General features: G+C 44.3%; 4 protein-coding genes across 4 annotated transcripts; 1 reads left to right on the forward strand and 3 right to left on the reverse strand.

Annotated features, from left to right (window-relative positions):
* Positions 1-8: 8 nt before the first annotated feature.
* Positions 9-6580, reverse strand: LOC120807989 (CKLF-like MARVEL transmembrane domain-containing protein 3). The gene is made up of 5 exons (XM_040160538.2): positions 6202-6580; positions 1789-1944; positions 1565-1660; positions 1299-1419; positions 9-873 (listed from the first exon to the last, which is right to left on the reverse strand). The coding sequence occupies exons 1-5, from the start codon at positions 6316-6318 to the stop codon at positions 845-847; spliced, it is 519 nt and encodes a 172-aa protein (XP_040016472.1). The 5' UTR covers positions 6319-6580; the 3' UTR covers positions 9-844.
* Positions 6581-6625: 45 nt separating this feature from the next.
* Positions 6626-8454, reverse strand: cklf (chemokine like factor). Its single transcript, XM_040160556.2, has 4 exons — positions 7742-8454; positions 7152-7307; positions 6969-7064; positions 6626-6892 (listed from the first exon to the last, which is right to left on the reverse strand). Exons 1-4 carry the CDS (start codon positions 7799-7801, stop codon positions 6782-6784), a joined length of 423 nt encoding a protein of 140 aa, XP_040016490.1. The 5' UTR covers positions 7802-8454; the 3' UTR covers positions 6626-6781.
* On the reverse strand, positions 8037-24101 carry galns (galactosamine (N-acetyl)-6-sulfatase). Its single transcript, XM_040160469.2, has 14 exons — positions 23941-24101; positions 23626-23749; positions 23140-23214; positions 22897-22999; positions 22315-22458; positions 21455-21521; positions 20707-20834; positions 20490-20629; positions 20285-20388; positions 17109-17251; positions 16454-16556; positions 13865-13986; positions 10158-10275; positions 8037-8454 (listed from the first exon to the last, which is right to left on the reverse strand). The coding sequence occupies exons 1-14, from the start codon at positions 24046-24048 to the stop codon at positions 8368-8370; spliced, it is 1566 nt and encodes a 521-aa protein (XP_040016403.2). The 5' UTR covers positions 24049-24101; the 3' UTR covers positions 8037-8367.
* On the forward strand, positions 24086-25711 carry trappc2l (trafficking protein particle complex subunit 2L). The gene is made up of 6 exons (XM_040160569.2): positions 24086-24250; positions 24329-24419; positions 24689-24861; positions 25023-25110; positions 25417-25496; positions 25568-25711. The coding sequence occupies exons 2-6, from the start codon at positions 24387-24389 to the stop codon at positions 25611-25613; spliced, it is 420 nt and encodes a 139-aa protein (XP_040016503.1). The 5' UTR covers positions 24086-24250; positions 24329-24386; the 3' UTR covers positions 25614-25711.

The following is a 25711-nucleotide window of genomic DNA, read 5'->3' on the forward strand; positions in this document are numbered from 1 at the left end:
GCTCACTGTTTTAGTCAAATATTTTTATTCACAGACAAGACAGTAAAAAAAAAAAAAAAAGAAACAAACTGCAGAAGTAACAAACTCTGCCACAAAAGGACAATAATCAATATTTATTGGATGTAATTGCAACCGTGAAAGTCTTTTCTTCAACATTAATGTGCCAATTGCTCTCAACAGTTGAAATACCAAGTGGAAGTTTGTGGCCACTGATCATTTCCCATTCACAGAAGATTCACATATGGGATACCTTGCATTTAACAATGTAATAACACACTAAGTGGCGTTACACACACACACACACACACACACACACACACACACACACACAAAGAGCAGAGAGTCACTCAAACTTTGCATCAGTCTTAAACACATTTTAGTCACTTCGACTCACGAAAACTTTCGTATAAAAACTGGGATGATCAAGAAAAGGCCGTCATGTGGCGCGAGCCCCAGGAATTCTGTTAATTCAAAAGTTGAATTCATAAGAAAATATTAACTTTAAAAAATGTACTCTTGTAAATCTTTTGTTTTGATTTAACAATTGGACGGAGGTTGTAACCAGCCAACCTTCAACCAAACGTCCTTCTGTACATTGTTCATGTGCGTTTTATATTAATACTAAAAATATGTCAATGTTGGTTGATTTTTGATCTCTCTCACTTCATTATAGCCACATCCTAATGATTTTAATTTAGTGTTGTAGTTTAATGACTGCAAACTAGGTTGCAGTACTTGCCTAAAAGTCAATATGAGTCATTATTTGAGGTTCAGTCACATGATCATATTTTGAATGATCCAACTTGTCGTCGGGTGGATCTCCAGGTGGTGCTGCTCCGCGCTCTCAGTCCGAATCAGAGTCTGAAAACTCATCTAAAAAAACAAACATGAAATTACACCTCTGCTATCAGCACGGTTGTGGAGAGTTTACAATATTAAGCCAAACTTGGTTAACGTATTGATTTTCATGAAAAACCTTTGCTAGAAAGTGACTACGTAAATACTTTATAGTATGCCTTAAAATGCCATTGGAACAAAACAATAAGCCTTTAACAATTTTAAATCCTTACACTTTTTAAGTACAATATGTCATAAAGAATAGTGTATATATATATGTATATATCATAATGTTGGTTAGAAAATGTCATGTATATATGATAGATAAATGAGTACAAATGTTTAAAAATGTATGGTACATTATGCCAGAAAACGAAAGACAAAAGTCATAAAAAGCTTTGTGTCATAAAGGAATGTCACAGTATAGTACATTATAAAAAAAGACATGAAAAGATCATGACCTTGGCGTCTTGTTGGCTCCTCGCTGGACTCCCCCGCTCCTTGCTTTAGGAAAGCAGCCAGCTCATTGAAAATCAGGTAAAAATCTAAAGCGAAAACGATGGTGGCAATGAAACCAAATATCTGTGAAAAAGAGAAATAATTCAGGAAAGATTAAAAACTACCATTTAAAACAAGAACTGAGAGGATTCCAGAAAATGATCGTTTTTTGTGTTGCTGATACATAAATGCGGCGTTGTTTAGGTTGTGATGCAGAAGTCAACTTTACCCCGGCAGCCTTAGAGGAACCGTCCACATATTTGGACACTGAAATGATGGAGATGATGAAGAAGATGATGGAGGCAGACACACATCTCATGAAATCCTTTGACAGACAAGCAAGAAACTCTGATTAATCTAACGCCATTCCACTGTACCATTTGTCGTCTTTCACCACTGAAAGACAGTTTTACAATTCTGCACAACAGCATGAGTGCCAAGTGTTGCTCTCACCGTGAGCGGCCAGAGGAAGCCTTTAAACCGCTCGTTGAATTTGGTGGAGTAAGCGAACATCAAGAAGAGAGCAGCTAGGAACTCCAGCAGAGGAACCGTCACAAAGGCTGCTGCTGTAGAGGCCGCGAAACACACGAAAGACACAAAGGACAGAGCCTGGGGAGACAATTAGAGAGAGAAAAATACCATGAAGCAGCATGAACAGTATGAACGGGCCAAAACAGAGACTGTTATAGTAATAAATAACTTGGAATACTAATATTTAAAAAACATTTTACCTGATCATCTTTGATCAACCTGATCAAAATCAACAGCCACAGTTTCTAATATTATATTCTTTTACTACATTTTTTGAGAAAAAAAAATCACTCCAAAACACCTGCGGTTGAAATCAAATATATATATATATATATAGTAAAATAAGTAAAAAATTGTTTTTTTATAGCATCTCTAAAGCAGCATGTCCAAAAAGTTGCTGTATAGTAAGTTGTTAAAAGGCATCATAGATAGATAGATATGAACTTTATTAATCTCCAATTAATCTCAAATTACTGTGCACTAGCAGCAGTACAGTAAATACAATGAGAAATGAAAAATGCACAATATATACACAGTACAGTAGAAAAATATAAAATAAGAGGTGAACAATTCATACTATGGCCAAAATAATCACAAGAAGCAAAAGTCATATATCCAAAAAAAGTCTTAATATGTCATAATTTATATAGTATGTTAAAAGAAATTCATAGAATGGGAGGTGAAACAATTGTAATACTATATTCAGAAAGTGCTATTTGTTGAGTTGAGCTGCAGGCCGAGCCCCTCTCTGGCTGAGAGGCAGGTTTAGGTGTGTCTCCCAGGCTGGAGGCGGAGAATTGAATGCACCGGGTGGAGATGATCTGGGGATCAGGGGGGTTGGAGGCACTCACTCACAGGACGGTGAGGAGCGAGCAGTGTGAGAAGGCGACATTGAAGAGCTTGGAATAAAGCTTGCAAAGACTGAAGAAGGAGCCGGTGAGCTTTTGAGTGGTCGACTAATTATATCATCAAATGCAAGATAAAATTTTATATATTTAATGAAATGTGTGTTTTAAAAAGTATTCAAGCTAAAAGTAATTGGATAAAATTGATTTGTGTGTATTCACCGGAGTTAAAAGCTGCTAAAGTTTGTACGGTTAAAATCATCATTAAATAGTGTTTTAAAAATGTATTTAATTTGGGTTTGGGATACTTTAAATATGGGGTTTCTTTCTACTTATTTTGAGGTTAATTTCCAGTAGATTATAAATTAAGTATGTGATGTTGGGTATGTGAATTGATTATGGGTTCTTGGGTTATATTTCTTTGACCTTCTATTTGTGTTTGTATTTCAAGGTTTTTCACCTGGTTTGAACTGGACAATTTTAAGAATAAAAAGCAAGAAAGCAAAGAAGTCCGAATCTTGGTCATTGAGTGGAATCCAGCCTACACTTCTTAGCAAGTTGCCCTTTCAAGTGGGGAGCTGCAGTTTGAACCTCACAAAAGTGAGACACTTGACAATATTATTGTCCTGTGTCATCCTTGCCTTCTATCTTAGCCTGATATTCACCTGATGGATCTGAAGACAAATAAAACATCTCAAACCCGACTGGCTAAATGAAAGGAATCTTCTTTAATCTTCTCCCTCTGAGAAAATGTCAAACTGTCACAAAGCTGGAAGTGAGTGAATAACCTTTTCAGGCCCACTTCCTGTAAGGACATGTAGCTGTTAAAAGATTGTTTTTAGCAACGTGGACGCTGTTAGACCGAAGCCCTTCCGCCCCTCTTCTCCCACACAAACATGCGCTGGCCAGCAAGCAAACAAAAAAAAACCTTGTTATACGCCAAGAGTGTTCTGTGTTTGCAACAAGCATTACAGTGCGATAAAAGGAGGCTGCGCTGTGCTGCACGCTCCCCATCAGCAGTGCTGGACAGAATATATCAGTGCAAATCAAAGCAAGTCCAGACCCTGTAATCTCCGACAGGCCGGCCATCTTGTCTTTGTCTCGGTATGTCATCCTACGCTGACCTGAGGTCAGGAACGCCCCCAAACTGCTGCAGCTGCTATGAGTTCAAAATGCAGCATCCTGTGAGGGATTGATAGGATTTATCCTGGTTAATTAGAAGCCTTCCTTTCCACTAGATGCTCGGGAATGTTTGCTTATGCAGAATAGGCTCTGGGATGTTTGGTTGACTGTGATGCAGGATAAACAAAGACGAACGGTCATAGTCTCTTATACCGTGTGCAAGTATACTAACTTTTTTTTTTGTTGAGGTTATAACAAATTAGTAGTTTGGTCATACGTGTAAAATATGGAAAAATATCCATATTTTCTCTGGGTCCCAAGGTTACAAATATATTCATGGCAGTTTTGCTTAATAATACATTTTTGTTGTTCGCCAAATTAATAAACATGTAATCATTTGTTTTGCACACTTTATAAAAAAGAAACTGTAGAATAACAAACCGTACTATCCACTTTGGTTAGATGGCAGAGCGTGTGCCCTTAAAAGGAATGCCATGAGTCTACTGAGGCGCTCTTGAGGGTAGTGAAACCTGCCAAGAGTGCATATGTGGGCTTTTAAACTCACAAAAGCATCATAAATCCTGCGGCCACGAGCACATTAGGCTGCATACTGATACTGACAAACCAATCCGTTTAGACCACTTGGACAGGAGGCACACTTTGCACACATTTACAGCAACATGCAGCCTTTATTACCAGCGTGTTTTCATTTTGAAAATATTATAAAATGTATATAATATTTTGCGATTCGGCATCCCTTATTGGGCCTGTTGCTGGCTGAGACTGAGCATCCTAATGAGAAATGCACAGAGCTCTGACACACTGTGTATAACAACGCCTGCTCAGCAGGGCCTGCGCCTGACTAATGAATGGAAAACACTTTACTCACGTGTGTTAGCGGTGAGCTCACAAAACACTTACACTTTATCAAAAAAACCACACAACTGGTACAAAAGCTTCCAGCTGTAGTACACAGGCTGTAGTACAAGATAAAATATATCCCAATCTACTGGTGTTGCACACAAATGAACAACCATGTAAACAAACGTATTTTTTGTGAATCTGATTTCACCGTGATGTTTTACTGTGGTATTCTCTTAATATATCTGGTTGTATTACATAATTTGTACAGTGTACAAAGTTGCACACTTGACCAAGACTGTATTATGGAATTATGAATCATAATACATGAGGTCATGTGCCCCTTCACACCGCTACCACCAGCACACAGCAGGATTTCCTCCACAGATAAGAATAACAGCAGTGGTATAACACACATTCACTGACACGGGGCTCTTTGTGATCATAATTATAACCACGTTCATCTAACAAGAATAGTCATTTGCAAACAACACCTCGTCTCCTTTCCTTAGTGTCCTTTCTTAAAAGTGGTGTAATGTTCTCTGATTTTAGCAAGGGTTATTTTTTATCTGCACAAGTTGAACCCACGTGTGCACTCTCCCCTAGCAGCACACACTCCTGCGGTCTAGTGGCCTTATTAGTGTAGTTATACTGAAGCATTTTAGCCTCGAGCTGAAGATTCACATCACACTGTAGAGCAGCAGTACAAAGGCTGTATTGTGTGTGTGTGTGTGTGTGTGTGTGTGTGTGTGTGTGTGTGTGTGTGTGTGTGTGTGTGTTCATTCCCACACAGAGGACTGTGCTCCAGGCTTCATCTTTGGGCAACAGACTGCAGGATGTGACCGGGAGGGGGATGACTGCTCTGTCACGTGACACTAATTTAAGGGTTCATGCAACAGTTGGTGCAGTGAGACCCTTCCTGGGACAAATGCATGATGCCAATCTCCACCCCCCCTCACACTCACTCACACACACACACACACACACTCACACACACACACACACACACACACACACACACACACACACACACACACACACACACACACACACACACACTCACTTCCCTGCTTTGTTGAAACCCACTTGAACAGTGAATAAAAAGTTTCCGCCACTCTGCGAAGGTGGACATGGTCCAATTGGCCGAGCAACGTGCGTAAAGGGTCATTTAGCTGGATTACAGATGGTTCTGTACAAGTGGAAATGTGTTTAGATGCTCTTCGTGCTGTGTGTGATGTTTATTTATAAGTTTTAGAAGCTCTAGCGACGTCGTCCTTGCTCGACCTGCTCCACCCTTTACTCACTGACCCGCATTGAGAACGACGTGTGTTAAACGTGCGTTCTGGTTCTTTCCAAACGCGCGTTTAAAGCAACGCGTTGCTGCGGACGTTTTCCACAACAGCAAATAAAAAGGAGCCCAACACGCGCGTTGGCCGCTTTGTTTTGTGCGCACTCGGATAAAAAGGTTTCATTTGTCGCAGAAGGGATCCCGCTGCTCGTTTCTTACCACTTCAGCGATGAGCAGCATTCCTTTCCTCGAGCAGGCGAACTCTTTGCTCGGCAGCACCGAGAGGAGGACGTTCTGGCGCGGGTGGTTGGTGTCGGGAGCCTCGATGTCTCCCATGGTTGGGAGGAGGAGAAATAAAATTTAAAAAAGAGTCTGAAATCTGGAAAACTCCAGAAAGCCCGAAATACTGCGGAGCGCAGAGGATTCAGAGCAACAAACAAACCCAAAGCGGTTTGCGGAGGCGTGATGCTGCTCCTCGTTGGTGGAAACGGAAACAGTGACAGCGCGGAAACGCAGCGAGAGCGTCCAAAAAGAGCAACATCTGCTTGGTCCAGATGTGAAATGCTCCCCCCCACACACACACACACATGCTGCATACAACACAATCCTGAGCCTCCTCGCTGGAAATACTCAACTCAAGGTGTCACCAAGCCAAGGAAAGTAGTTTATTGGCAACATTTTTCAAAAAACAATTCGCATTATCAATTACAAAAACTGAAATTATGATGTGGTGAAAACGGACACAAGCGTTGAGACATACAAGTGAATTCAGTGTATACATGTCATGTTATTAATGCATTCACGGCTTTTCATTACTCTGATTCTCGCTTCTCGGTTTGTTAAATGTGATGTTCTGGAAAAGCACGTAGAAGTCCACACACAGCAGCACCGCCGAGAGGAAACCAACGACCTGCAGATAAAGAACGCCTTTAAAAATATATCCATACTTCACACACGTAAAAAATTATAGATGAATGATTTCTCACCCCTCCAACCAGCGTGCCTGTGACTGTGTATGTAGTCACAGCCAGTATGCTTAAGACAATGAAGTAGACTGCTGCAAAAGCTGAATTAAAAGCATCCTGAGGAGAAGAACAGAACAAAAAAACTCAAAAACGAAACATGTACAATATGCTGAAACTTGTGTGTGGTTTTAAGATGTCACCCACGATGAGAGGCCAGAAGAAGAAGGTCAGCCTTTTGTTGAGTTTGAACATGTACAGCAACAACAGCAATGAAGTGATCACAAACTCCAAAACTGTGGCTGTAATGAACTTTGGTCTGGATGCTGCTGCGAAACACACAAAGGCCACGAGCAGAGTCCCCTGAGGACACACAAAATGAATATATACAGATATCTATATATTCTAAAGCCGTATGCATTTAAATATTAAAAATATTAAAAATCTGTGACATCATGAAACCTGCAGGCCCAGACGAGCACATCAGTTCTTCCGAGTCACTCGTTCCTTCCTCCATGCAAAAGAGGAAGTGAGTCTCATGTTGCTGCACCGCCTTTATTTATCTGCTCGCTCTTTCAACCTTTTAATAAGTCTCTGTATGCAAATATGAGTCACAAATATCAATAAACTAGCCGTTAAATCAACAATGGGATAAGAATGATGTAAGTTCTGACTTTGATATTTCCTCACGTACTGGTTCTCATTCTGATGTGCAGCTTAGCAGCTTAGCTCTTTGACTGCGTCCGCTGGAAACTAAAACCTGTTCAAACGGTGGGAGGTGTGTTAACGCGTCTCACCATCTCTGCTACTTTCAGGATCCCCCTCTTGGATTTGACAAACGCAGTGTCCACCTCCATGCTTGCTATTCGGTCCTCTCACACGAGAGTTCAGATTCAGAGAGGGCGGGAAGCTCACTCTGTTTCCTGAAACAAGCGAGCTCCTTTCAGCTGTCGAAAGCGACTGTGTGCAGGAATCCGCACATCATTTGCACAACAGCAGCTGCTTGGCACACCTACCGAAAAAAAGGCCAAACGAGACCTACATAACTAATAAATATGACACGACGCGCAGGCCAACAATGGTCATGATACATTGTATTAAAATATATTTTTTATTAAAAAATGTGTTGCGATACGGGTGCAAGAAAGATACGAAACTATTCCAGAAGTCCTGTGTGGTGTGATTCACTGCTTGGTCAATAAATACATTTGCCTCATTTCATTTCAATCCCGACTTAAAACCATTCGCTCTTGATGCAGTTTTTTCCCAGAGCAGTTAGAGCTTGTGTGGCCTTTGCTGTTATGCCATCACTATTCCATGTCCTTCTTTTCCAAGTCAAGACATATCCTTTTAAAAAAAACCTTTTTTTTTAACTTTGTTTTTCTATAGAAAGGCACATCTTGAGGTTTCGCTTCCTGATGTCTCAGTGTGGCCAGTCACACTTCCAGGGCTCAGATTTGGGCACTTTGAGACACTTTCCCAACTTCTCACAGCCTGCAGGGGCCCAGTTCTGTAACAGAGAGAGGCCATCGCATAAGAACATAATAACATGATCACATATAGTAATTTACACCTAATAGGTCTTTCCTTCTGACTTTACAATCACACATGCATCCTGTGTCATAAGAGAAAACATGATCCTATCATGTTTACAGTTTTTTTACGATTGAAAATACCCTAAAATCAAAAGTTTTAGACATTTGTCCAAACCGTACACTCAAGGAGCAAAACCTCGGCCCAGACTTGCACCACTGTAAGCACAATGTCAGCCAAAACAATACACAGTGATTTGCAAAACCCTGAACACAGTTCTATACATTACACATAGAAGTGTAGCAAGCTGTCACTTCCTCACACCCATGTGCCAATTGCTTAAACGCAGCCGTCAATTGAGAAGTGGGGGTGAGAGGAGGCCAGATTGAGCTGGACGAAGAGACAACGTGTAGCATTTTCTCTTCTGTATTTTCAGCTTTTTTTAGATTTAGATTTCTTTTTTGTACTGGATACAAATGTATGTTTGTCTAATGCATATAAACAGGAACTCGCTTCTTGTTGTGAATCTCCACGTTGACATCTTGACTAATTTGAGTATATGGAGACAAATATTTTCATCACTCTGCTGCATTGGTCCTGTGTAGTGTCAATAGTGTATACGAGTGTCTTTTTGTAAATCACCGGGTGTATTGTTTTGCAAAAGATGCGAGTAGACATTGTGCTTATTAAGGTGCAAATGTAGGCGATGTTTTGCACTTTCTCCTTGTGCTTCACCTGCACTACTCGCTTTGCTAAAAGTGTTTTCAACAGCAGTGTGTAACTGGTACAAACAGAATGAAGTCATATGCAACGTGTGTTCGTCATATGGTAACAAAATATGGTTTTGATAAATGAATGTATAGTTTTTAAGAGTGTTTCATTTTGCAAAGGATCTAAGGTGTAGAGTTTGTGGGTGTGCTGATTGTATGAAAAACAAAACAAAACCATCAAAATCGTGCTTAAGCAATTGAGAAAAACTCAAATTTAAAGGCGTAACGCGTTGCTACTTCATGTGTTTCCATCACATTTAGCATAATAAATGAATGAAACAATCGGTTCATCACAAAGTAGTGCGATTACAGGCTAGGTTTCAAACTCCACAATTCCTCTTAGAATGAATAAATAAAACACTAAATATTAAACTTGTAACTTTAGGTTCGTTAAATTTGTGGACATTTCTTGGGACAAAATACATTTTAAAGAAAGTCAAAAGATCCCTATCAGCATGACACAGGATAAGACATAAGACAATATATCACAGTACAGCACTCATTGTAATTGGGTTACATTTCTTCACCACTGGGGGGCAGTGCAACGCCACAAATTCATCCACATTGAAGCTCCCAATATGTGGTTTGTCCAGTCGACAATGCCAGTGTTCGATTTGGCTCCTTTAATAATCTTCAATTAGATTTTCTTTTGAGTGGAAGAGAAAATTACCATATTAAGGTGATAACATTTGATTTGTCAAACAAAATTCACATTTTGGATCAAGTCAGTAACAACGATAAACAATAGTTCCAAGAAGATGATTCATATTCTGAAGGCTCAAAGCAGCCTGAACAGAGAGCAAACCAAAAATATATATATTTTCAGAGAATTTAAATGATTCTCTTTTCACATTATTATTTTTTTCAGTTTCTAGAATGAAGTGCATTAAGATGTTTGTGTAAATCTCACCATCACCGCCACGTCACACATGTTGAGCTGAGGAACACCCGGCACCAGAGTCCTCTCATGCTGCTCCACAACCAGAGAGATCCTGCTCAGCACATCTTGGTACTCCTCAGTCAAAACACTGCAAACACACAATGCAAAGACTCTGTTGGGCTACAGCTAACAAGTATAGGTTCAGCATCCATTGTTTGTCAAATTGTGTGGTTTTTGAATCAATACAAATGAAAATAACACACAATCACAATTTTCATCTTCAAAAATCTTGCTTGTCTGGCCAAAAGCAAAATTTTACATTTAAAATGATATAAGACATTTAAGATTCAACTAACAGAAGGATGTTATTCACTTAATTACCCATTCATTGTTGTTGTTTTTTAACAGTTGGAACTGGTCTCAGAAACAATTAAGCTGCCAATTTTAAGATCAGAATTTAAAGTAAAAACGAAAACAATGTCTTTTTCCTCAACAAGGACGACGCTGAATGATACTATACATGTAAATATGCACTAACAATTCTCTCCGCACTCTGTAATGCTCAATTTGTTTATGGTATTTTTTAATAGTAATTGAACTGCGGCCATAAAAGCTTAACACATTATATCAGAGGAGGGACATGATGTAGCTTTCAACCACAGAAACATAAACACGCACAGATGCTGTCCACTCACGCACCCTTTAGGAAAGCGCACTCAGCCGGCTGAACTACGTAACCTCCATCCCATCCCGGCTCTCAATTACTGCTGCCGGACACCAGCGAGCCCGAGCACCTCTGTGCATTATTATATTCAGTGTGTAAAACACAGGGGCCCCGAAGGCTTTCAAAGGAACGCTGCTCTCAATAGGACCTGTAGGGTTAATGGGCCATGTGTGCTTGTGTGTGTGTGTGTGTGTGTGTGTGTGTGTGTGTGTGTGTGTGTGTGTGTCTGTTGGGGGAGCGGGCGTCTGGTGGCGTGACACACAGATAGACAAATATCAGCAGTGCAATTACACCCCTGATACACTCGCCAGCAGCACCTGTGCCAGCCTTCCACCCTCCCTCCTCTGCAAACCCAGCCCTCTGATTGGCCCCGGGGGAACATGTGCGTGTGTGTGAGGTGAAGTGTCAATTAGAGTAATAACCCCAGGCCCTGTCCAGCTCACACCTACCCCCCCCTCTTAGATCTCCCACAGGGCAGCAAGGCTTCCTCCATCAGCAAGCACCTGCTCCTTTCCTTGATACACGCGGTCTTTACTTTTCCCTACAATTACTCGACTGGTAGTGCACCGGCTGCAATTAGTCTCACTGCTGGTGGGCTTTTTTTTTTTTTTTGTCATGAGCTAACTATCTACGCGTCCAGTGACCCTGGCTGCATTACCCCTCTTGGTTAAAAACCAAGAACCTCCAGATAAAATCTCAAATCCAGCTTTAGGAAGAGGGATATTTCATTCCCCTCCTATCTGCTCTGCTACTGGTTTCTGCAAAACATTTTGGGATAAGAAACGAAAAGATTTATTAGAAGTAAATGCAAGTGAGAGACTACTATAAGTATTTAATACCCACCACACAAGTCTGCACGCAAAGCCCCCCATGTACTGAGAGACGTGCCGGAGACATTAGGTTCTCCTTTGTTTTGTCTATGCACTCAAACTCTCACACTGCAGATCTCCTAAATCTGAAAACTAATAATATCATTTGTTTGTGCCCGCGCTGCAAACAAATAAGAAAAATCCCATCGTCAGCACGGCTCATTATCATGATTACAACCCTTAGCTTACTGGTGTAGTGACAAAAATCTGGAATAATAAGCAGGCTCTATGCAAATGGAGTCTTTTGATTTATAATGTATGGCACCCGCGGGGGATGGGGGCATTGCTCAGGTGTGTCACCACTCTGATTACTGATTCATTACACTATTGCTGGAACACACACACACACACACACACACAAAAACAACCACAGAAGGTGGGGGAATTGAGGAGACAATCAAATACATCTGTCCTGCCTGCCCCTCCCCCCACCACCACCACCATCTTCTCCACCCCGGTGGAAATTGAGCACTTCAGTAAGGACTATTGATTGGAGACACAAGAGCTTAGTGGCAGGCAGCAGATGAGGCCAGACTGCGCACGGCCGCCTGCGGTGTTGGAGCTGGGACAACACTCTGGATGGCCGAGGCTCTGGGGACGCCAGGCTGATGCAGGCGGTGGGAAAGTAGGATGTGTTAACCACGGGGCCGTAAGGTCGCAGATGTGGAAGGCGGCGTAAAGGCTTTGAATAAATCCAGTAGGGGTCCAAATCCGCCGAGCTGGGTAGGTGCCACGCAGGCCCCGACGTGTTTGTCCGTACGTTCTCTCCTGGATTGCATGAAGTGTTCTGGGGGGGGGGGAGGGGACTGTGTGCGAGTGTGCTCTTTGCTGCATCACATCCTGCGACAGTAGTGAAGGTATGTCTGCAGACAGGCCCTACATCATCTTAAGTGGCTCTTTAGGTGTAGACAGAGATTAATGACGGCCGGGCAGCCAGTCCAGCTGGGGGACAAAACGCACACACATGTGTACACACAAACACACACCTATCTAGGATGGAAGGGAACGGTCCCAATGGATGCAGCGGGACCGCGGCCGAGTGAGTAAAGGTAAAGAGTGAGATGCAACAAGGGAAACGGGAAGACAAACGTTTGGAGAGGAAGGGTTATGTGTGGTGCTGGTTAGAAAGACAGTGAAAGAGGTCATGCAGCTTTTTTGGGGAGGGGGGGGGGGGGGTGACCTTGCAGGCAAACTCTACTGCACAGGTGAAGAATTAGGGGGCATTTTTGGTTTGTGTGTGCAAACATCTAGCACTCAGCCCAACACATGGCTGCGTACTGATTGCTTTTTGCCTTTTCTTTCATTAATTTTTTCTATTCTTCCAAGTGAATAGCGGAGCTAAAAGGTGAGCAAGTGGAAAAACAACATGAATGTTTTATCATCCAATCTCACTACAGAGCTCAGAGAAGTTGGAGCAGGAGGCAAAGAGGAGATGAGGATGCAGCAGCAGCAGCATGCGAGAGGCAGAGCTGCAGATGGCAGAGAAGAAAGGTCAATCTAGGAGGTTTTATGGCAGGAGGGAGGCAAAGCGTACACTGTGAGCACCAATGTTCTGTGATCACTGAGATTATCCTAATGTATAAGTCACAATGTCACCGTCTGTCATATTCTCTAAAATCCCAACATTCTGCACAGACGGTGTGCAGCAAAAGACGGCCCCCATAATTCTTTGCACTATTATTTAGCCAAAGTCTCATTTCAGCCTTCAAGGCGTCGCTCGATTCGATTCTTAACTCTCCTTTTGAGGGAAGGCAGAGACACACGAAACTCCATTAAACACCACTTGCTCTCAATTTAGACCTGGATAATTTATCTTACAATTTTAACTTGCAGCGGTGCGCCGGACGGCTGAGGGCCAGATAGAGATCTTTAAGTAGCTGTTTGCAACCACAAAGAGGAAGGGTGCAATCAAGTGTGCTCCGGCTGAGCGGATCAATTCTATGCATTCTTTCTCGTGCCACCGAGCATTGATCTCATCCGCGTTCAGCGCTCCCAACAGGCACAGGTTCCTTTTGCAGCACCTCTTCATTTGCTGCTGATCGACTCCCTTCTCCCCCCTGCTCTCAATTGCTTTGCCCACCTCCTCTCCCACTGGAAAAACAACCCCAGCAGGATGGAGAGTTGGAGCTTTTGAGGGAACTAACCTGATAGGGTACTTTTCCCCAGGATCCCGCCCCAGGTGGAAAACGATGGGCTGCATTGTGTGCTCTTTCTGGTCGTGAGTGGTCACACCCGGGACCTCTTGACCTGGACAGAAGTTGATGCCCTGTAAGACACGAAAAGTCAAAAAGAGTTTACCCTGATTGCACAGTAAAATATTTTATTTGTTACAATAATGAAATAGACTGTTAGAGAGTGAAATCTGACATGTGAGGACGAATGAATAAACCCTGTCTGCTACATCACCGCTAACCTTTTGGCCCTTGGCCTGAGCCCAGTGGCCTGAGAATGTTACTCACCATATTGGAAAAAGCAGAGCGGCCCTGTTTAGGCTAAAAGGCTCAAGCTTTCCCTTCAGAGCAACCGAACATAATAGTTGTGGTCAATCATAAAATGTAAGAGTTTACTCTTCGCAAAACCCAATAAACTAAATGATTTAAAATTGATCACATCCCATTTTCGTACCAATTCTGGGTATGAACAGCAGGATGTAGATTTAGGCTTAATTTCTTTGTTTAAGGCCTGTTTGCATGACTTCAAAGCGGTTGTGTTATTTATACAGCTAAAATCGGTACATCGTGAAACGGTTCAAGTAACTGGCAAAATAAAGGACTTTTCATCCTTGTGCCCCCCCCCCCTTCATCTCTCCAAGCGTTCGCTCCAGATCCCCCGACTCCATTCTCGTGAGTCTGGCAGCGATCGCAGCCGGATTGAGTCACTCTCCCTCCTCCAGAACCCCCTGGAGATCTGCCCCCTTCTTCAACACACACACACACACACACACACACACACACACACACACACACACACACACACACACTCGCACACACTCGCACTTGTTGTGATGCACATAACTAATATTGAGAAAGCATTCATCTGTGAGGCACTGTGCTGCCCCCCTCTGAGATCGCTCAAAAGAGCACCACAAAAATACATAAAGAAGAGAAAGACAGCGAATGAGTGAGAAGGATAGATATCCTCCCCCCTCGCCTCCCCCCACCCTGCAGAGCCTCCTCTGATCCAAACTTGTCCTGTCTTTTGAAGCCAGAAGCTTAGAAATGCAGAAAAGAATGAAAAAGAAACCCTGCAGGAGCAGCCAGAAGAGGCCTGCTGTGTTGGTCTATCGGTCTCTTGTACCAAAGACCCCATATCTCCCCTGACAGTAATGCTATGGATACGACCCGGCTGCCTTCAAACCACAGCACAGCGCCCGCTATTACAAGATACGCTGCAGGAGCATCAAGCAGGGGATTTTGGTGAAGGAAGTACGATGTCTGTTTGACCCGAAAAAGAAAAAGTAAATTGGGAGAATCATTTCTTAGCTTTCTTAATTCCTTACGGTTGATTATTTGAAATTTGATGTACTGAACACATATTTCCCCAACAAGGGGAGAGAAGCTATCCCTGCTGCCGTAAAGCTCCCGTAACTCAGCAATCCAGATACAACAAACAATATTAACATAACAACACTGCCTCAGGAGAGTTTGATGAGGGCCTGTGAAATTTCTCATTTTCCTCCTGGCTGCGCTGAACACAGCCGGGACGGAGCGGCGCCACCCTCGGCTGTTAACCTGTAATTTTGTTCTTCTTCACAGACACACATCTCCCCTTGTTTATTTCCGTCATGGTCCAGATCATTTGAAAATGATCAATAACCCACGTCATTACAGCTAAGGCCTAAAGAGGGACGCCGAGCCATACGGCCCTTGTGAAGCTACATTTCAGAACATACTCTGACCATGTGAAACAGCTCAATGATTCACTTTAATTAGATTTATCATGCTTAGAAAATGTTCTTTGAGTTAAATGAGATGGACAGTTTAAGGATCCAACCTTAATGACACAAAGCATATTTGGAATTTAACTTTCCTTGAAGGAGCTCAACAGTCACTCCATAAAACCCACATAGACATCGATGGACAATCTGAACATTCATATTCACGTTTTTCTCTCCTCCTTTCTCTCTCTCTCACACACACACACACACACACCAATCGATAGGCAACTCACAGGCAATCAGACGCCATTATTTGTGAAGTTCCACTTCAGTTCACATGAGTTGATAAAGGAGGCTGCTATTGATTCAGCGGCCCTGGAGGAGAGAGCAATTTAAGCGACCGATGGGGCATAAAACAAACTTGGAAAACAGGAAAAGCGGGGCCGTGATGGGAGGACAGGAGGACATGGTTTTCTGGACAGAGGAGAAAAAGATGGACCGCTCTGTCCTGCTTCTCAGGTGTCAGATGTCTCATCTCCCGCCTTCCTTTTCCTCCTCCAGAGCCGCGTGGTGCCAGGGGAACGTCGCCGTGTGAACGGAGGCAAAGACAATCTCCATGGAGTCAGGACAAACAAGTCGACCGGTTGATGAATGATGCAAGTTCGCTGACGAGGGGATCCGTCATTAATATTCATTACGCTCTGATGTACACAGCGGTCGACTGATGAGCCGTTTTCAAGATAGCACCAACAGTGAAAGTGTTTGCGCGTTTGAGTACGATTAGCAGAGACAAAGAGCGAGGACGCGGCGGAGCAGATGAAGCGCGCAGAGGGACAGAGCCGCCGCGGAGTCTTACGCTGTTAAACTCTTCCCACGAGTTGCTCCAAGTCCAGTAGTGCGCCTTGTACTCGGCCAGCCTCACCGCCATCAACTCGTTCCCCCGGTAGTAGAAGATCGGCCTGTCGTGACGGGGAAAAAGAGAGGGGATGTGTTGCTCTTCCATTGGCGTGCTTGCATTTCATTTCATTCCACTCTCACTGATTTCGACCCACTGTTGCGTGTTTTTAACCATTCAGCGAAATAAACTAGTAGTCAAGTCATTTGGAGTTTCTTAATTCTCTTTGCCCACACGAGAAAACAGGATTACGATTCTGCAGTAGTGCTCGCGGCTGTACTTAGCTCAGCGGTGCTTAAAGCTGCGCGATGTCTACGGAGGAGATGCTAACATCAGCATGCCGCTGTAGGCTTTAATGCTCCCTGTGATCACCGTCCCAGGAGTTAGCAGAGAAGAACTAGCATCGAGTTCAAAGCGGAGAGGAGGTTTGAAATATCAGTTGGGCAGCTGCTTTGGTCTTTTTACCTGATGATGACACCGGATGAAAGTACATAACACTGCTCTCCCAGTCAGGGATGTTCAAAAGCCATAAAAAGCCTTTTAAAAACACAAAGGGGATCTTGGGCCCCAAAGTAAAGGCAACATAACCAGAAACATCTAGCGTCCGAGTGCTCACCTGCTCTGGAGTGCGTGTGGCCGGTTTAGCAGGACCGGTGTCAAGTCCAGTCCGTCCAGGGCTCTGTCATCCGGAGGGTCGACGCCGGCCAGAGCCAGACTGGTGGTGAACAGGTCCATCACATTGGCCAACTGGAAATTCACCTGGAAGAGAATAAAAGGAATTGAAAACCACAATCACTCTCCATGATGAGCCGTTTTCACTTTTAACAGACAAAGTGAGCAACTTTGAAGAAATGAGGACTGGCCAAATGTCCTCTCAAGGACTGAAACGTTAATTGAATTAAAAAAACTCACAAATCAAGCAATAACATTTCATGGTGCAGCAATACCAACGCATGCGCTTTTACGCTGCATTTTCTTAATGCCGGCACACGAGGCGACAATGCATTGTCACGATGGGACAGTTCTACGGACACATATGCTGTCTCTTCTCTAATCTCTGCTTGCAGGTTTATTATAGAGCCTCCAAAATGCCTCTCGTGCTAAATTAGTTTTTTGTTGGGGAAAGGGAAAGAGAGGAGAGAAATTATGGAGAGGACGAGTGGCGGGCAAGCAGACGGCTGCAGCGAGCTGCTGTTTTATCTCCTTCTCGCAGTCCTAGTGAAAAGCTTTATTTTATTTATAAACTTTGAACTATTTTAAGATAAAGTGACATTTTTTCGTTGTCATCCTTGATCTTCCCTTCCATTCTCTCCTGAGCGAGCCGTGGAGGGAGACGGCACGCTCACAATCAGATATAGCGCTATCAGGCCTCTGCAGCTGCACCGCCATGTGCCGCTGTGCTCCTATCAGCAGCCAGCACACATGGACACACAGACACACACTCACACACACACTCGCACAAGCTCCTTAGCACTGAAATGAATTCCGCCTTTCTTCTGTATCCACAGAACCAGCCACAGAAAAGGCTTTGCAATGCATTCCGTGATCTATCTGCACATACAGACTATCGCTCTTTCTCTCGCACAACAGATTTAGCCCTTCGTGTCACTTTTTTTTTTTTAAAGTCCCCCTTACACAGGCACACACAAACCATTAAAAGAAAACGGGACAAAAGGACACAAAAAGAGGCAAAACTGACATTTACTTAGAAATAACTTGCATGACAAAAAAAAAAGAAGCAAAACTTTCGGACCCGGTCGGCTCCGACAGAGGATTTCATCTTCAGCGGCATCTTTTAATTCTGTCCTTCACTGGCTGTGCCCCATCTCCCCGTCCATGCTCAACTTCACTCTTTGTTCTTCCTCATTTCATTTCGAATGACTCGTCGCTCTCTATTAATGTCCCATTGCTTTTCTTGCATTCTCTCGCTGTTGTGAGAGGCGATGTTTGTTATCTAAGGAGGCAGTTCTTCCATTCCCGTCGCCGTCACTCTGCCTCTGTGTGTCGGCGGCCTGATAAAACGCAACAAAAGGGATTGTGACCCTCGACAACACTGTGGGGCCGACAGACGCCCCCCCCCCCCCCCCCCCCCCCCTCCGCCCCACCTCCCAATCTGTGTCCCAACATCCGCCAACCCTCCTCATACTGGCCCATAGCGCCTGAGGCGCCGGGAGAATGCTGAATCTGCACCTGCTTCAGAATGCGCCTTCATTCCAGCACACCTGCAGCTGTCCTCCGATATGTGAGAGAAGAGACAGCGTTTTCCTGCACATGCAGACAGAGTTGGTTAAATGAATGAATCACTCAGATGCATTCGCGGATACACTGTTTTTTTGCTTTTTCAATCACAATCCCCTAAAGCCCCCCACCCCCGTCCCTTCATGAAAGCCGTCCCCTTAATCTAAATATTGTAAAGATGCATCTGTTTCCAATCGCTATAGTAAACCTGCTGAAATCGGAAAGAGCTTATGGACTTTTCAATGAACAGATCGACTGAGATTTCAGAAAAATTCAAAAAAATCGAGAGAGGGGACCCTCTGTGCCCGGTCTGTCCTCCCTCCCACATGATAAATCCACAGCTTTAGACAGAACGGTGGCTCCAATAAAGCAGCTTTATCATAACAGCCCCCGAGAGCTTCAGGGAGGGATCTATTGACCCCCTCGCTCCATATGTACGTGCATACATATGTATAGATGCAGGCATATAGAATGAAACTAAAATCCCGTAGACGCGATCTGCCACCTGCGTTCACAGACTCTCCGGTCAATTATAAAGTGGCACAGGTGCAGCAAAGCCCCGCGAACGCGGCAACATTCCTGTCAGTGTGGCGTCTTTAGCCCTCGTTCTCTTCTCTTCTCTTCACCAGCCACCTCTTTTACTTCTTCCTTGCCCCCCCCACACACACCAGCCCCTCCCGCTCCCTTTATCCTGAGCGCCTGGCATATTCAGATACTGAAGTCCTCATTACGGCTCAATCCAACCTCAGCAAACACACAAACAGATTAGCCGCTTAAGACGCTCCCAATCCCCCTCTCCCTCGCTACTGTGCGGCGCTATCAGGCCCCAGCACACCCCTGTGAGACGAGCCAGGGGCAAAGCTTACTGCAGACTGCAGCCTCCGCGCGCTCCTCCACCAAATCCCTCTGCGTCACAGCCCCGTGTCACAGCTGCCCCTAATACAATTAAAAGTCATTTGCAGAACGCAAAAGGCTTAGAGGCTCGCGGTGTGGGTGGGGGGGGAGGGGGGTAAATTGGGGAGGGGGAGGCAGTAGAGAGAGAGAGAGAGAGTTCGGAGCAATAATTCCTGCCAAAAAATAGATATATATTTGAGAAAAGCGCCCACACACACAAACACACACACACTTTGTGGTCGCGATCGCACAGTTTGTCTTTTTTGGCTTTGCTGTTTGTGGGGTTCAATCGCTCGACAACGTATTTAAACGGATACAAAGCCACTAGGTCAGTGTGTGTGTGTGTGTGTTAAAGTGGTAAACGATACACAAATGAAACAGAAAGCAACAATCATTCAAAAGAGAGGATTAGTGAAATAATTGTTCCCCTCGCTCTCAAGCCCGTTCTGCGGTCCCGTGCGTCCCCTGAAGCTTTACGGGGAACATTTCAGCTCCTGCTACCTGTTGATAGGGAGAACATTAAGGAGCTTGGGGGAAAAACTCGGCTCCCCGGTTCTAGTCTTGTCTCTGGAGAAGATGGTGGGGATTAAACGAGTGATCACTTTGGATTTTCTTCTGGGGGCTTTTTCTCAAAGCTTTAAATCACTGGAGAATTCTCACCGCGCCTCCTTTGATGTGTCCGGGCCACCAGGCGATGGCTGGCTCCCTCATCCCCCCTTCAAAGGTGGTCTCCTTCCCGCAGAGGAACGGCCCGTTGCTCCCGCCTGAGGCACAAAAACTCAAATTGTCTGCACGAGTATGTGTATGTGTGTGTGCAGCGTGTCATTTTTTTGAGTGCGTGTGTGCATTTGTGTTTAGCGGCCACCTTCGCCCGGACCAGACATCAGAGCGGCTCCGTTGTCCGAGGTGAAGAAGACGAAGGTATTGTTTGCGATGCCGTGACTCTGCAGCAGTGACAGGATCTGACCGACGCTGTAGTCCAGCTCCATCACCGCGTCGCCGTATCTGAACGCGAGGAAGGGAATCGGGTTACACCCTGACGCAGCCGCAGGACAAAGGAAAAAGGTCGGGATAAAACGTACCGGCCTCGCTGGCTCTTCCCTAAGAAGCGCTTGGAGGCGTAGACGGGGGCGTGGGTGGCGTCCGCTGCCCAGTAGAGGAAAAAGGGCCGGCGGGCCTCAGTCTGACGGACTATGAAGTCGAGGCCTTCCTGCGAGGTCAGATGTGGGCGAGAGTGTTACGACAACGTCTCGGCGCTGCAGTCAAGTGACTTACTGTGGCTGTATTCACGGTGCGGCTGTCAGTCCGTCTGATCGCTTTCTTGCTCTCCTGCCGCACACAAATTCTACCCTTTCGCCTTTATTTCACTTTGCAAACAATCAGCCACATTAACAACAACAACGACGCTACTGAAAGCAGGCTAGTTCACTAAGACGTTTACAAAGCTGCACTTGACAGACCTTCCCCCTCGTGATGGAAGTGGGTCTCTGCGCGCTGCTTTTGATCCATTCACAAACTGAACAGGAGGATAATGAGCGTGTGCAACGTCAACCATCCACTTCTGCTGGTGAAAAGCACCAGAACGATCAAGGGCAAATATCGGGCTTAATTGCGCTTTCAATTTGTTAAATAGATGATTTATGTTTTTGTGTTACTATTTTTTATTGAGCCTATATAAGACTATTTTCCACTCTGGTGGATGATAGAATTGAATTCTACTTTCTCCTTTTCTTTTAATTGCTTTACGAGGTGAACTGAAACACTCTTGAGCGTACCTGGCATCCGCTGCTACACTGAAAAGTCATCTGAGATGAGTGAACCTCGACTTACCTGCAAGTACATTTGTGTGAGGTCCGACTCCCCGGTCTTCTTGTCAATCTTAAACTCCTCATAGTATCTGGAAAACAAGGGAATTGACACGATTCATTCAATAAGCCTTCGTCGTTACTTATATATCATCCCACCGGAGTACCTGCTGACCCCCAAACCGCTCGACTTCTCCTCCGCTTACTCAACCGCATGAAACGGCTCTGTGTCGTCTGGGCGTTCAATCTCCCTCTCAATTGACCGGAACTAACTGCAAACTACACCGCTAAGACAACGGGGGCAAATTTCCCTCTGGCGGACGGCGTTTGCAGCAGATTTTATTCAAAGATATTCTGAGGGAGTCTCAGCAGAGCCGAGCAGAGGGAGCCGTCGCGAGGCGCTGCTGGAGCGTGGCGAGCAGAGAAGCAGTGACAGGCGTCTCTCTTTCCTACGCTTCACTTCTTCCAGGTGTCCTCGCACACAGCCGACGCAACCTGCCGTCTCTAGAGGGGCGAAAAGTGTGTGTCTTTGTGTGTGCGCGCGCGTCTATGTGTGTGTGTGTGTGTGTGTGTGTATTTCTGTCCAGGGCCCAGGTATGCAGCGCTGATTAAACCCACAGCTAAGCGAAAAACACGCCCGGCTGCCAGTTCCAGTGACCCTGAATACACATATGGCTGTTTTGGGGAAAACAAATGGGCGGAAAATGGAATACACAAGCACAGCTGGTACAGAGACGGAAGAGGAGGGGAGACACTCAACTCATCCGGAGGAGCAGCCAGCCAAGCTACTCCACTGAGTCACCAGGGAAAGAGGATTTTTATAGATTTCCAGGCCCTGTTTTGTTCCCCTGTTATGTAAATCCGAGCGCTTGTGTGTGATCCTACCTGCCAAGCATCTCAGAGTTGTTGTAGACCGGGATGTTGGGTCTGATGCTGCTGTTGTAAGGACCAAAGTGGCAGTCCGGTGCACCAAACCATTCATCGAAACCGTTCTCCAGAGGCAAGTACTGAGGTCTGTGGCCCAGATGCCTGCGGTGAAAAACAAAGTGCACTCACACGTCGTGACATCCATGTGACTCAAGCAGCATTCTGCACGAGCAAACTCAGATCTTTACCACGTGTTACATGCATTGGTTTTCCTTAAGCATGACATACTTATACGAATGTTTGATTGCAGTTCCTCACCATTGGCTCTCATCGGTTTACATTCAAGAGCTTTTGTTCTAACACAGCAAAAGTGTGCGTTTGGTCAGGTGTATCATTGTGAAGAGCTTCCACAGTATGAAACTGTAGACATACAGTATGTGGTGCATGCATATGGAAACTAAAAGAGAGATGGCAGTGTGTGTAATCAACTGTATCAATCCACCAATCAGAGGAAAGATATATTCAAAAATGTGGTATAAAATATGTGTATAAAATGCCATCCCCTCTGAAACAAAGGTTACGGAAAGATGTAGCGCTCACCATTTACCAACTATCTTGCTGACGTAGCCCTTTTTCTTCAGCATCTTGGGTATTAAGATCTCATCCTTAGAGATTCCTCCCACCATCTCCTGCGGTGTGTATGCTACAGGAAATGTAAAAAGGCGTTTAATAGACCTTCCGCAGCTATATTGCACATCTTACGTGATATACAAGTATTCAGAAAGCCTGCAGTCAATGATTTGCAGGTGGATCATTTGCACAATTAGGATGTATTGAGTTTACCGTTTCTGGCGTGGCCATTTGTGGTGTAGAAACCGTTTCTGACAGGCAGCCTGCCGGTAAGAAGTGCAGCTCTGGCTGTTGTTAAAACCAGAGAAATTATAACATTATTAGAGCATCTTCCAAAATGCTTTTTACACTGTCAAATAGAATCATTCATAAAATTACAAATTGCATACTTGAATCAGATGTAACATTTATATTTCATTGTCATATCAAAGCTATGTGTACTGACACAAACCCGTAATGTGGGGATGCCTGATAACACGTTGTGTTCGCTTTTGCATGTTGTATCTAAATGAAGCGATGTGCAAGCTTGATTTTAACAGATCACAAGGGTTGTCGGTTCAATTGTGTCCCGTTTATACTCTTATCAATCATGCGTTATTCCAACATTTCATTGTTGTGACGATGACAACATAAATAGAGGAAGAACGCTGTAAATATAAAATGTATAGTTCTGTATTCTAACGCGTTCTGCTGACTCACATGGGGAGCAGAGTGGGTTTGCGGTGTAGAAGTTAGGAAACAGCATCCCCTGATCAGCCACGGCATCCAGGTTGGGGGTCTCTTTAGAGGGCTGGCCAAGCACCCCCAAGTCCCCCCAGCCCATCTGAAGAGCAAAACGATAGAGAGTTCATACCAGCAAAGGAAAAACACACGAGCTGACATCGTGACACTGGGTCCTGAAAAGAGAAGTTGCGTTTTTAACTGTCAAACTGATTCAGTGTTTAAACAAGACTGCTGCTTTGTGTGATGAACTAAAGTCACAAGGACACGTACAAAACAAAGGAAACAACTTACGTCATCCATGAGCATTATGATAATGTTCGGAGACGAAACGTTTGCTATGTTTTCTGTCAGGGCGCAACATATTATTGCATAAAAGAGAGTCAGGGTTACAGTGGACATTGTTGTGCTGTCGGTTCGCTCGCTGAAGTCACGTGAGCATCGACTTTGCGGAAGTGCTTTGTTTGTCTGCGTGCGGGTCATCAGCGCGAAATTAACGCATACGCAGTAGAACTATTGTTTTAATGTGTTTTTTTGATTTATCAATTTAAGCGTAGTGGTTCTAATTCATTATGTCATGTACGAACGTGTGGTAGCTTAACAGGTAACTCAATCAATTGCGATGTGTACTGTAAAAGTGTTCATTGTAATATGCATTCGTCGGTCGCCGCTTGTCCAACAGCGCGTGAACGCAGCGCGTCACGTGACAGCGCCTGACAGCCCAGAGAAGGAACACCAACATGGCGGTGTGCATAGCAGTGATCGCAAAGGAGGTAATGATGGCTGTGGTTAAATGTCCCTGGTTAATTAGGTGTCTTTTTTAAATTAAAAAACACATTCCTTATTCTTACGATTGTATGGAAGCGAATGTCAGCGTTCTTGGTCTGTGTGAAAGGTCCAATTATGTTGGAAGACTTCCTCAGCTAACGTTAGGCAGCTAACAACATTAGCATTCTTGGTTGCAGTTTGCAATTTGGTGCAACCTGGAAGTGGTGAAAATGTGACGGTTGTAAAGAGTTGGTCGTCGCGTGTCCTTTCCCAGAACTACCCGCTGTATATCCGCAGTTTGCCCACTCAAAATGAGCTGAAGTTCCACTACACCGTGCACACCTCTCTGGATGTGGTGGAGGAGAAGATCTCCGCAGTGGGAAAGTCTGTGGGAGACCAGCGGGAGCTGTACCTCGGTCTGCTCTACCCCACCGAGGACTACAAAGTGTATCCTTGTTTTCCGTGAAGTCTGATTTATCTCTCAATTAGATGCTTCTTCTACGAAGTAAAACTGTGATTTACGTTTTATTTTACTAGGATTGCCACTGCATTATTACATCTGAAAAATCTGAAAAAGAGTAACCGATTATCCTTGACTGGTGAACTAGGTATGGATATGTAACCAACTCAAAGGTGAAATTTGTCATTGTTGTGGACTCGTCAAACACATCATTACGGGACAATGAAATTAGAAGCGTAAGTTGAGCCCATCGTATTGTAGCGTGATTAAATGCAGCTCTGCAACTAGAATTCTCTCTGTAGTTGTAAATATGTGCAGGTGCTGAATTGACCCTTGTTCCTTTCAGTCAGCACACTTTACAAACCACTAAATGTTCGGTTTATTGTGCTGATGACTAAATGCATTTTTACTGGAATTGGAACTAATGTATTTTGCATGAAAACAGCATTGGACACTGAAGAATCTCCATATTTAAAGAATGCAGATGAGTGACACCAGTGCGTTTTTTTTCTTCACAAGCATTGGACTTTTTCTCTCCCCAGATGTTTAGAAAGTTGCACAACTCTTTTACTGATGTAATGTGCAACCCATTCCACAATCCTGGAGACACTATTCAGTCCAAGTGAGTTAACGCTTTACTTGATATTCATTTAGGTTGCAACACTCCTAATTGTTTTACAAATCATTCTCCAGGACCTTCGATGGCATCGTATCTGGAATGATGGTGCCACCTGGCTGACATCCGAGCCTCCACTGTACAGAACCCCCTAATCCAATCATTTACATGTTGCCTTGATTAATGAAATGCATCGGTAATAAAGCTACATTGTTACTGCA

The sequence above is a fragment of the Gasterosteus aculeatus genome, chromosome 12 (genome assembly GCF_964276395.1).
Source record: "Gasterosteus aculeatus chromosome 12, fGasAcu3.hap1.1, whole genome shotgun sequence".
Lineage (NCBI taxonomy): Eukaryota > Metazoa > Chordata > Actinopteri > Perciformes > Gasterosteidae > Gasterosteus > Gasterosteus aculeatus.